Source organism: Lineus longissimus, chromosome 12 (assembly GCF_910592395.1).
Source record: "Lineus longissimus chromosome 12, tnLinLong1.2, whole genome shotgun sequence".
Classification (NCBI taxonomy): domain Eukaryota; kingdom Metazoa; phylum Nemertea; class Pilidiophora; order Heteronemertea; family Lineidae; genus Lineus; species Lineus longissimus.
The window spans coordinates 16437106-16449561 of NC_088319.1; the positions used below are offsets into that span (position 1 = coordinate 16437106).

The window sequence follows — 12456 nt, forward strand, 5'->3', positions numbered from 1 at the left end:
GGTCAATGGCTCATGACGTCATGAACGCGGAATCACATCCGACGTCGTAACTGTGGTGTTACATACAGTGTACACACTCACTACGTTGTGTGAGTGACTACAACTTGATCAACAAACAGCTTCAATGTGTTTAATGAATAAACAAGGCTGAAAATTACTTCCGAGAGAAATGCCGTTTATTATATCCACAAAACAAACATTACAAAACATAAGTTTACCAACATACATAAAGGCCAAATTGGAGAGAATTATAACTTTTGGCCAAACTACATAATTCTCAAGTTACATTTTATCAATAGTCAGTCACATAATATTGCTGATCATGATAGTACACATATATCTAGTAAAATCTGTATATAATATAGATAGGTATTAACTGTGAAAATGGAAATAATACAATGCCACGGAGTGAAAATGAATGACACAAATCGTTCAGAACAGCCTGTAGCCTGTCATGCAGTTAGGCAAGTATGGTAAAGTTAGGCAGTTATAAACATTGCACGTGATTGGTTGATGAGATCTAACATTTTGTGAGAGATGACATGACTGGATGATTTCTACTTACACTCTGTAACGAATCTTAGTTACAGTCAGATAATTTCCCCGGGTTTTTCTACCCAAGTATGACATACATTAAATCAAGATAAATATTCAGATTAACACTGTGATTTCCTTTGAAGAAGAGGACAACACTTAGACAACTTTCATACCAGTTTTTAATGCCAAAAACCAAACCAGCGTCGTTACAAGCTTTTCAAAACTCGAGATGCCAAATTTGAAATGGTGAAAATGACCTAACTACAAAATGAGAAATGACACTACCCTCATATTACACTGAAGATTGTGCAGTAAATTGTGTATGCAAGTGTCAGTAAGGCCAAAAGCATAAAATTCAAAAAAATTATTAAAACACGATGAAGAAATAAAATAAATATGAATAAGTATAATATGTATACATAAATTTTTTTATTTAAAGTTGTTCGCAATAAGAGTGATCAGTATTTTCTGTCTTTTTATAGACATTCTATATGCGACACTGATTCTATAAAATGTCACTGCAGTCCAAAATGAGGGTCTGCAGGCTAAAATGCTGAATATGCTTGATTATGCCTAAATATATTAATTTGGAATCCATCTTTTGAGAATGTTTGGAATGACAGTACCAACATAACACTTTCTTAACAAAAATAAGTTTGATACACGTTTTGTTCAGTTCCAAATACATTCTTAGTCATGAAAGTGTAATCATTTCCCAACTTATCTGCAGGGGAATCATTTGGCGCTCTAACAAAAGGATACACATAGTAAAACATTCTATTCATACAATTTCATCATTGCGCAGTTTTTTTTGGCATATCATAATTTTCACCACATTTGGTCCTTTCTAAACAGATCAACAACGAGAAGTACCTTTTTTCAATTAAAAGATCTACAGTTACATCAACAACGGTTTCTACTACTGAACTAACAAATAATGATGCAAATATATTGCATATGTTCCCAAGTTTTTGCAGGGTAGGTCACTGTGCCAGTTTTTTGAGGAATGTCTCTCTTTCCAAAATATACAACTACGGGCTTCGGCGAGAGGAGGGCAAATAGAAGGTACCTTGAATCTGGCTGTATAATACACCAAATAAGTGGACAAACAAACTCGTGTGCTTTTAAGTTGGTTTTTCATCTGTTTGTATCCAGGCATCATTATAATAATCTCTAATGGTATAAGGCAGCCTCCAGTTGCAATTCATGGTTGTCAATAATAATGCATACCAACATGTCCACTTATATGGTTCTTTCAGACTTCCTTCCAAACAGATATTGAATTTCTAGTTAGGTGATTTTAAAATCGTGTCCATAATGAACGTTTGCTTACACATTGTGTAAATTCTAATTGATGTTTTTACAGTCAGTCAGTATAAATTCCAACTGGCACAAAGAGTACATGTACACAGAGACCAGTAACATCAAGTATTACAAAAACAGAACTTCAATCCAAAATGATGAAACGCCAGACAACATATGCCACATGCATATCATCTCCAACCTGTCAACATAGGTGGGAGACTCCAGAAAGTTACAGGTGTGTGGCGGGTAAAAGTTACAACTTCTATCTATCCTCGAGTGCAGATTGGAGAACTGACGGAAACAGAATACTGCAGGACAAAAACACACTTTTTCGATGCAGATAATTTTGGCCTCAGTTTGGCCACAAGTGAAACAAGACTCTAACAGTATATATACCCAAAATACTACACAATCACCTTCTTTCACTCATGTAATTATTCCATATAGTAACAACAATGGTTACTACGACTACCCGTCTAGTTCCCAAGGGTAACCATGGTAACGTTTACTCTGCATCAGCTGCTGGTTCCGCTGCTGCTTTCTTTGGTTTCCGTCCTCGCTTTGCACCTCCCTGAAAATGTAACAATAAGATGATAAATGTGCCACTTATTTCTTGCAAAGAGGTGAAAATATAACTCTAACACACTTCAATTACAATGTAGCATGTAACATTTTACATGTATACACACACTTGTTTTGGAAAGAACAGTCTTGGCCACTGGCCACAATGCCTGTGAGAGCTGCAAAACCTGAGGCCAGAATGACAAGTCAAATGCCTGAAGACTAAAGTGAGCCATTCCCTTCGGCTCTCAGTTTTATCTTACAAACAGAAGCCAAATGACACAATTCAATCTTCTTGACACTAACAACTTACAGCCTTGGCAGGTTTGCTTGCCTTCTTTTCTGGAGTTTTATAAACATCGCCACGTTTCTGGGCACGGGTCTGGCGTCCTGCGCTCGTATCGACTGGATCAACGAAATATTGTGCTGAAAAAACAGGAGCATTGAGTCATAAAACATGGTCAAATCTGTATACAGTACAACATAGCAAATCCCCACAGTCTTATGAAAAACGTTTTTTTTATATTTCAAAACCAGAATATGAAATGACATAAAAAAACAATTCTACCTGAAAGGAACCAATCTTTGGAATTCTGAAAAATATAACATGATTATAAAAAATTTAAAATTCAGGTAAACTTTAAAATAAACTTACATTCTGCAATGCAACGCTGGATGGACGTCTGTTTTTGTGGAACAGCACCAGCGTTCTTCTTTTTTGTTGATTTTGTCACTTGGCGTGTGTCACCTAGTTTCTCTCCACCCAGCAGACCTTTGGCTTCCTACAATAAACAGAAACACATCAGATTCATGACAAGTGAATATAGATCTCAAATTACCAGTGACCAATTACTCTATAATCACCTGGAATGAACAAAGTACTGAGGCACCTCTCTAAGCGATCACACCTCTCTATTAAAGACCCCCTCTCTCTAATATGGACACTGATTTTGGTCCCAAACCTGTTGTTTTCAATCAAATTGACCTCTGCAATCAGGACACCTCTCTTTTAAGGACAGCATGTCAGTCCCAAGGGTGTCCTTAATAGAGAGGTTCTACTGTATATCTATTCAAAGGTGTTGTCCAGGGAGTCAAGAGTAACATATCCACATCTTACCTGAGCAGTAGCAGCCATCGTTAAATTTTTGGATAATTTTGCTTTTTTCGCTGGTGGTTCAGACGTTATGGCATCCAATTGCTTCTGCTGACCTCTGGTCTGGGCATCATCATCAACCTTACCGCCCATACCTGCCAACAATGAATGTGCCTCCTGAAATAACAGATGAGACTACGTAAAGTATGATATCAACATCATGACCATAGTTTAATTAACAAGCTAGCTGAAGATCTTGATGTTAGTTTACCAAGACAACGTTTTCTTTCACTTTACACCATATTTGATGACTGAATATATGGATATCCAGCATTACTGGCAAAAACATGAACTCACAAACCATAGTTCTTGATCTGTTATCTTTAATAACAAGAGCATATTCCTTGGGCAATAATTTACCCAATTTGAACAACCAGATGAATCTGGTTTGCCATGCTATTAACAACCAGATTTGATACTTGAGACTGGCAGAGAGTCTGTACAATATGTCACCTCAGTCTTGCGAAACCCCTTTTCTTCACCGTAATTTGTTTCTAGCCAGCTAGCAAGCTACTTAGCAGAATTGTTGGATGGCGGAAATATGGACCTTGGCTGTATTCTCCATCGTGCCGACCCTCTTGACATCAGGAATCAAGCCCTGCGCCTTCAGAAGATCCTTGGCACCCTCAGCTTTGAGAAAGTCCACGCCTTCCTGCAAGAAGACACAGAAAGCAAAGCTTGTTAGCAGTTTTATCAAGCAGTAAATCACATCTAAATTCATGTCTTACAAACCCTTATATTCTATTATCAAATGAACAAATCCTAATGTCGTCGACAATCCACGGTTCTGTTACTGGGGCCAATCCATGGCCACAATGTGCAACTCAAAAATTGGTCGAAACCGAAGAAAAAAATTAAGCAACAAGGGAGAAATTTCTGTGGGGAGCAACAACTCACACTCCAGAAATTAATTTACTACTCAGGATCAACAGGGATGCAAGCCTAAAAAATACACAAAATGATAGATAGATAACCCAGATATAGCATGATACGCACCAGTGCACGACCTGTCTTCAATAACAGACACCTACATGATCCAATTGAAGGCAAGCACACAAATAACTGGCCTGAACGGCGGCCATTTTGACAACACTTCCTTAAAAATAGAGCCCCACTAAACGAATTTCGTTTGCAAAAATCTGCGGTTAGTAAGAAGAAATCACGTGTCTATTCCCTACTTGAATACTTCAAGCATCTAATAAGCAAATATGGGGTCTTATTTTCGCTTAGTAAGGAGTCAGGAAATTTTTTCACGAGGGGTTGGTGAAGGGCAAGTATCAACATAGAAATTCCATTGCAGAAACTCGACTTGCAGAATCGCTAACTTTAACATCGTGCAATAGTAAAAGTGCTTCTTAGATTTCAACGAACCTTGGCAGTTACTTTCATCGTGTTATCCTTCGCAAGATGCGGCTTTGCAGCAGCCATGATAATGTTTTTTCTTGGAGAAAATTAGGTAGAAACAGGAGCACTCTGGTGCAAAATTTACACGAGGATTGTTGCGGCTTGCTACCGATGTATGATCATGTGACTAAAACCCAAGGAGCTGATTGGCGCAGAACGTTGATTGCACAGTTAGGCAATTAAAGTGACGCACACATGTCAACACTTGCATCTGTCATATTCTGCCGTGCTCTTCTTGTTTTTCAAATTTCTCCTTCCAAAATTTGCTGTGCCTGAAAAAGAACATCACTTAGCGTGAAGTATGGATGCTAGAATAGATTGGAATCATTTAAATGAGCTGTCAAAGCTAAATGAAGCTGAAAACAGTAAAAAAACACACAGAAGAAGCCAGTTCTAAATATTCACTTCCTCTTTCCTATCCTTTTCCTAGGCCTGTAGGCTAGCTGCCACACAGGGATTGGAGCTTTGAGCTTGAGGCAAAAAGTGCTAATTCCAGAGGTACTATCAGTATGTATCCAGAGTAATCTGCACCTCTTCCAGAGGTACTATCTGTACCTCTGGAATGTTTCAATTTCTTGTATTTAGCACTTTTTGCCTCAGATCCCTGTGATTCCTGCTTCAGGTTTTGGCTTTTCACTGATTTCATTTCCTCATTCCTGGTTCAGCTGATTTCTCTGATTAAGGGGACAGCTCGGGCGTGGTATTTAAATCTAGCCAGGAGGGTATTGACACTGCTTGCCACCAAGATCTTGCCAACAGGGTCTTGCCACAAAGATTAAGATATCAGTATTGCACTAATAGTGATATCTAATAATGATTAATTCGCCATTATTGCGAGGCAGTTTGGATATCGTTTGCGAATTTCTGGCCTGATCCTAGAGCATTTTTTGTGGCAGTTCACATCATGATGATATGTTTTTCATTTGCAGATCAGGAAACTGAAGATGGTGAAAGAGGTCACAGCTGTCGTTATTGGTGCTGGGAACCGGGGAAACAACTATGCAGATTACTCCGTATCAGAACCAGAAAAATTCAGAGTAAGGACAATTTGTTAGTCAAGGCTTATCCAGTTTTATGTTCTACTGATTGTAAGGCACAGCACATATCTCTTATTTGGATTTAGGATTTCAGAGATAAAACCTTTTATTGAATACTGCAAGATAGGGCAAAAATGTTTCTACTTGTGATGGTTTACTTGGCATTTGGAAACTTTTCTTACCTTCATTAGAAATAATTGATAATGATAAGTATATTTCCCCTTTTTTCCACTCAGATAGTTGGAGTGGCTGAGCCAAGGAAGTTTAGAAGAGACCTCATGAAAGACAAATTTTCCATTGAGAGCAAACATGTATTTACAGGTGAGACACTTAGTCATTTTTGTACATAATGGTTTTGAATACCACCACATAAGAACATGATTAGTTCAAGGAGAGTGATGAATGGCAGAAAGCAGAAATGGCTCTTTTCGGTGCGAAGCAATTATTGATACAATCAAAAAGTGATAAAGACTAATCTTTATTGATTCTTGACACAATGTTTATGTACATGTAACTTGGACTTCAAAAAGTAGAAACAGCTCTTCTGATGGTAGCTAGATTTTGGACACCAGTGTTTCACCAAATATCCTGTAGATTCAGGTGTCACTTAAGCTCAGAATTCTGATCCGAATTCTCTCCATCCTGGTTTGGTTGTATTTCAGACTGGAAAGATGCCGCAGCCCTGGACAGATTTGCGGACTGTGTCATCATAGCAACTTTGGACAAGATGCATAAGGAACCAGCCATAGCATTTGCTAATAAGGGATATCACATCCTCCTTGAGAAACCTATCGCTGTAAGTTTCTGGAAATAAGTGATCAAAACAAAGTAGAACAAAACGCATTGTAGGCCCATTGATAAGGCCCTATACATAGTTTTGTATCTCTGTTTCTTTAGGTCACTGCAAGTGATTGTCAGGAGATAGTGAAAGCTTGTAAAGATAACAGTGTCATCCTGGCTGTCGCACATGTTCTACGATATGGATTACATTCACAGACGATCAAGGATGTGATAGACAGTGGCGCCATTGGTGATGTGGTTAACATTCAGCATTCTGAATCGGTAGGTTCTGCCCTTGGCTTATATGGGGATCTTAGATCTTTTACCAGTATCAATATCTTCCAGATCGAGCTTGGCATTTTTCACAGTCCAATGTCTGTGGAAATAGGCGACAAGAAGATGAAACAGCGTCCTCATTACACGCAAAGTGTTGTAATGATTGGCACATGATTAGGCACTGGATTGGGCGTAAATGTGACAAAATTCATCATTTGGTAATTTCACAGATTTTACTAACATAACAAGGTATGATTTTCTCCGAAATATTAAAAATCAGTTTTTCACTTTGCAGGTCGGATTTTGGCATTTTGCACATTCGTTTGTACGTGGAAACTGGCGGAATGAAAAAGAAACGGTGTTCTCATTATTGGCTAAATGTTGTCATGATGTTGACCTGATTCATCACTGGGTTGGCCGGAGATGCATGAAAGTTTCATCGTTTGGTAGCCTGATGCACTTTACGAAGGACAATCAGGTAACTACAGTGTGACCTTCTCAGCAGGCAACATGGTAACTCCCAAGCACATCTGGGCGCTGTTCTCCCACTGTCAAGAAATATTTTGTTGTTAATACATGTCACTTTGATGGATTTGACTCTCTCGTCAATGAAACCGTCCTTGAGAAGTGAATGGTTGTGATCCTGTCTTCATTCCGACATTATCTTATTAGTGACTTTCAGAATACTGACTGAGAAAAGGTTTTTGATCAGCAAATCCTGTAACAATATGTTATGAAGTAGTAATCATCTATCAGGTTGGAATATATGGAGATGTATTCACTAAAGCACCTTGTTCCCTGCGGTTACTGCCAAAATCATATGATATATATACATATTATGTTCTTACTCTGGGCCTGATTTAAGATAAAGACAAGATAATTTTACCTTTTACAGCCTGAAGGCGCTTCCTCCCGCTGTCTCGACTGTGCAATAGAAAATCAGTGCCCATATTCTGCTAAGAAGATATACCTTGAAGACGGAGCTAAAAGTGTAAGTTTACCTTTATTACAGCAGAAAACTTATGTACTTCATTTGGTTGCGAATTTGTCCTCAAAAGACCATTGGGACAAATGCAAAGTATAGTCAAGCACCACAGAATTCCTTTCCGAAGGATGATTTGTTATATGCCTTTCAATGACAGCTATGGTAGTTGTGCTCAGCTGGGCCTGTTGTTCAGGATGAGTTCGTAGTTTGATATATAATTGTTTTTAAGGTCACGCAATGCACTTTTTTGGAAATCTTTGAATGGTGGGGGATCAAGACCATTTGAGGATGTGCTAATGTCCTTGCACTAAGATCTTAGATGTTTTAATGTTCATCTTTCCCAGGGTCAGTTTGGTTGGCCAGTGAGTGTGATCACCGATGTCAAGGACATCGAGAGTGTGACAGAAGCCCTGAAGACGGGACCATACGGCAGATGTGTCTATGATTGTGACAATGATGTTGTCAGTCATCAGGTAATATATGACCTATGAAATTCGTGGAAGTAATGGGTTTTTGATGTCGTTTTGTGAAATCATAACAAGTGCCATGTCACAGCCATATTCTCTGTGTCTGTGTGTTCAGCAAAGGTAATATGTTGTACATTCTGTTGCCTTTTGGAAGTAAATTTAGTGCTCAAAAGACCTGGTTGGAAGGGAGACATGGATGACCAGACATTCACAATTGGGTTTTGGTTGGGTCTGTACAAGATGGCTTGGGGAAGGTATCATTAGATACAAGTTAGCACTTGTCAGTGCTGATCAAGAAAGTTATTGATGTCAGGTACATGTACAATCTACTCATTCCTGTATCTTTAGATTGTGAACATGGAGTTTGCAGGAGGAATCACAGCTTCCTTGACCATGGGTGCTTTTACTCAGAAAGTTGGAATACGAGAGACTAAGGTCTTTGGAACGAAGGGAGAGATACATGGTGTGTTTGACGGTCCTGTGGAGGTGAAAGATTTCTTGACCAACAACATTAGTAAGTAATGTGCCCTTTTTTCTTGCTTTGTATAAAAGTCTGTTATTATGAAGCTCTTCGATCAGATGTTATTTAGAACAAGATTATCTATACCAACTTGAATTTTATAATGATTTGAGGAGTGATATTGTCATGTGGTTTGGGTATTCTTTAACTGATGGGGATTCCATCTTCCTGCTGCCTGTACCAAGACAGCAAAAGACCTCAGACATGTTGGAAACGGGAGTTTGATGGTCTCCTCAAGACTGAACGCAGAAATAGTCCCCGATCAGACACGGCTTGTCTATTTCAGCCACATACCCGTGTAGAGAAGATCCAAACATTGCTTCTATAGGAGGCCATGGTAGTTGTGACTACAGACTCATCGAAGCATTCGTCAAAGCAGTAGCAGTAAGTTGATATCAGCACTCTTTGAAGAACAGTTCTTCAGTTGTCCTGGACAAGTCCTTGAAGGACTTGTTGTGATCCCTTTGGTGAAGGAAAGACATAAAAGAAATGTCTTATCATTTCCGAGTTGCATGATGGTACACATATTCTATGGTGTTCAATTGTAATTTGCATTCATACCGTTGTCTCATGAGGACAAAGATGCAGTGAGAATACCATGAAAAGCCCAGTATGTCGTGTCAAACATTTCTATTGCTGAAAACCGAGGAGTGGGGATACTTGCCGAGACGAAGTCAGTTTTAATTGTAACTTCCAAAACTCTGCCTTTCAGGAGGATGACAGGTCAAACATTGTAGCTGGGCCGGATGAGACACTTGCCAGCCACCTCATTGTGTTTGCAGCTGAGAAGGCGCGAGTAGAAAACAGGGTCGTCATGATGGAGGAATTTGGAATATAACCAGATAGACATCTTATCTAATGATTCTCCGTACTTAGGGACAAAACACTGGTGTGATGATAACTTCTACATGTATACTAAAGTCTGGCATTTTGTAGCTATCGAGAAGGAGGGTTTATGTAACGCATTGATATTTGTATTGGTAGAGGGTTGTTCCGAGTGTGAAAGTTAGTCCCTTGTTCAGACTACTTATGTGAGCAAGGACCTTTAAAAATAATGGTGCTCAAGTTTTATGATCAATGTGCCAGTGCTTCAGCAGGAGCACAACTATGATTTCAGCCAACAAATAAAAAGCTTGGATGTATTAACCTTACTTTTTGGTTACTTTTTTTTGACTTGTCCACTGCATGAAGACTCGCTCATCCATAAGAACCTGCTAGGTGAGGAAAACATGGGTATTCAAGAACTGCCGAGTCCAATCCATCGGTTGTGACCACAAGGAAGGTTGACCACATGGTTGTGACCACCAGCTCTCTCCAGTATGATCTCTGAAGTTTCTACTGGATGTGGTCAAGATTGTGACATGTCCTTTCCGTGAGAGGTCCATTGATGACCTTCGCTGCCAAGATCCAATGAAAATATTCGAAACACTCTGGGCAAGAGAAGTCCCATGCTGGGCTCATCACACATTATGGACAAAGTCACAAGTTCGACCAGTAGTCGTTCTGCCATGGAAAGTGGACCCAACATACTGTCTTCGTTGAAAGACATATCCGACATTTCAGCATTGTTGCATGTATACAAATTAGTAATGCAGTATAATGGTGCACAACATTATGAAATCATTGCATCATCCCACACGGAAAAATATTTGATTGGTTTAAATCGGATGCAATGTTTGCTAGACACGGATGCCTCATCCCTCTGGAGGAGCAACGGAAATTCCCGATCAGAGTGTCATCTGTTCTGTTGGTAGAGAGAAGATAAGTTAGAAATAACTCACACAAGCACAGAAATTTCTCTTCCGATCATTTATTTGTCCCTGTACAAAATAATTTACAAGCCAAGGTGGATACAAGGCCGTCGCACTTATGTACACAGAATGGTAGTCAGGACATTGTCAATTAGATCAACCTTCTGCTGATTAGATTAATTATCATCTCCCTCGTCTTCTTCCTCCTCGTTATTGATCTGGAAGTAGCGGAGTTCGTAGCTGTCCTTCTGGTTGGCGACCACTCGGAGCCAATCACGGAGGTTGTTCTTCTTCAAGTACTTCTTGGTCAGGTACTTCAGATACCTGAAAGTTGAACAAGGAGACATCAGAAAACTGGCAAGGTTCAAGTCAAGCATGTTATCGGGTTCCACCTGGTGGCAGCACTGGTCATGCCAGCTTCACAGCATCAGTGCAACCAAACCAAAATATTGGTCCTATTGTACAACGGTCCCTTTTGATGATATCTACAGCTCTACAGCTCTTTGATATCTACAGCTCTTTACAAGACAAAGAGCCTTCTGATACTTATTACAAGTTCCTACACTAACCATGACAGCAACACATCACATAGAAGAAACTATCTGCTCACCTCTTGCTGAATGGCACTTCGGAGTTGATAGTGACCTTAGACTTGTTCCTTTCAATGCTCACATTGCCATCAAGATTGTTGGTCTTGCCTTGGATCTTGATGCGTTCATGGAGGTAACGCTCCTGCAGGGGGAAGGGGAGACTATTGTTCAGCACAGATTAGGGAAGGCCACCCTAATCAAATGGCTGAATCTAGGGAAGGAGACCCTAGTCCAACAACAGATTAGAACCAGCCACGGAAGTAAATTTGGACTCTTAACTTCATACAAGAACTTGTTATCAATGATTTGCTTCAATTTTGCAGCCATATTGCGGTAATTGCCATGTTTCCCATGACATTGAAGCAGCAACTGACAAATTTATTTAAACAATCTACTTACTTGAGGTTCATATCCTCAATGCCAATTGGCTAAACTAAAGGATACAGCATTAGTGTATAAAATGGAGATATCATTCCACATCGAATTACGACAAATTCCATCGTGTATTGATACTTACATAGCTTCCAGCATCCATGATGCCATCCTCAACAGGGAGGGTGCAGTCAATAGTGAACTTGAGGGTGGTCTTCTTCTTCTTGCTGCCTCCCTTTGCAGCGGTCTTGCCCTTCTTCTGCTATAATAATACAAGTGGAACTCATGAACAGTGCATCAGTGTACATGTAGGCCTATTGTATAGGACTACTGTTACTGTACTTTTACTGTACACAGTACATTCTACAGAACAAAATGTACGCACTCTCTCGAGTGTCTGACCGGGATCGATTCTCATAGTTCTTTTAAAAGCATTTCTTGTCCCTTTAACAATTAAAGTTCAACATATTCAGTAATCTAAGCAAAGAGGCATAGCTTTATGGTTTATTTGATATATAATTCACTGAAAAAACACTTTGATCAGGATGGAAATCGGTAAATAAGACAGCACTGGCTTCACTCACCACTTTCGGAGCCATGGCGGTAGTTGTAGAGGCAGAACGTGGTCTTTGCTGGGGGTCTTCAATCGGCAAATTCCGTAAAATCCGGTTTAAACGGTTCTAACTGCCATTAAAAGTATAAAACATTGATAACCTTA

General features: G+C 39.4%; 3 protein-coding genes across 4 annotated transcripts; 1 reads left to right on the top strand and 2 right to left on the bottom strand.

The window, feature by feature from the left end:
• Positions 1–154: 154 nt before the first annotated feature.
• On the bottom strand, positions 155–5065 carry LOC135497107 (uncharacterized). The gene is made up of 6 exons (XM_064786824.1): positions 4928–5065; positions 4104–4208; positions 3521–3673; positions 3059–3185; positions 2717–2829; positions 155–2413 (listed from the first exon to the last, which is right to left on the bottom strand). The coding sequence occupies exons 1-6, from the start codon at positions 4982–4984 to the stop codon at positions 2348–2350; spliced, it is 621 nt and encodes a 206-aa protein (XP_064642894.1). The 5' UTR covers positions 4985–5065; the 3' UTR covers positions 155–2347.
• An 85-nt stretch (positions 5066–5150) lies between these two features.
• LOC135496720 (uncharacterized) lies at positions 5151–10176 on the top strand. 2 transcript variants are annotated; one of them, XM_064786190.1, is made up of 11 exons: positions 5151–5259; positions 5890–5997; positions 6234–6318; positions 6660–6793; positions 6895–7059; positions 7349–7531; positions 7949–8044; positions 8383–8511; positions 8854–9019; positions 9312–9409; positions 9738–10176. In XM_064786190.1, exons 2-11 carry the CDS (start codon positions 5905–5907, stop codon positions 9861–9863), a joined length of 1275 nt encoding a protein of 424 aa, XP_064642260.1. In that variant the 5' UTR covers positions 5151–5259; positions 5890–5904; the 3' UTR covers positions 9864–10176. The 2 variants fall into 2 exon arrangements, with proteins under 2 accessions (XP_064642260.1, XP_064642261.1); XM_064786191.1 differs by lacking the exon at positions 5151–5259 and adding an exon at positions 5301–5467.
• A 643-nt stretch (positions 10177–10819) lies between these two features.
• LOC135496465 (large ribosomal subunit protein eL22-like) lies at positions 10820–12368 on the bottom strand. Its single transcript, XM_064785798.1, has 4 exons — positions 12323–12368; positions 11884–12000; positions 11387–11508; positions 10820–11100 (listed from the first exon to the last, which is right to left on the bottom strand). Exons 1-4 carry the CDS (start codon positions 12335–12337, stop codon positions 10953–10955), a joined length of 402 nt encoding a protein of 133 aa, XP_064641868.1. The 5' UTR covers positions 12338–12368; the 3' UTR covers positions 10820–10952.
• Between the last annotated feature and the right edge of the window lie 88 nt (positions 12369–12456).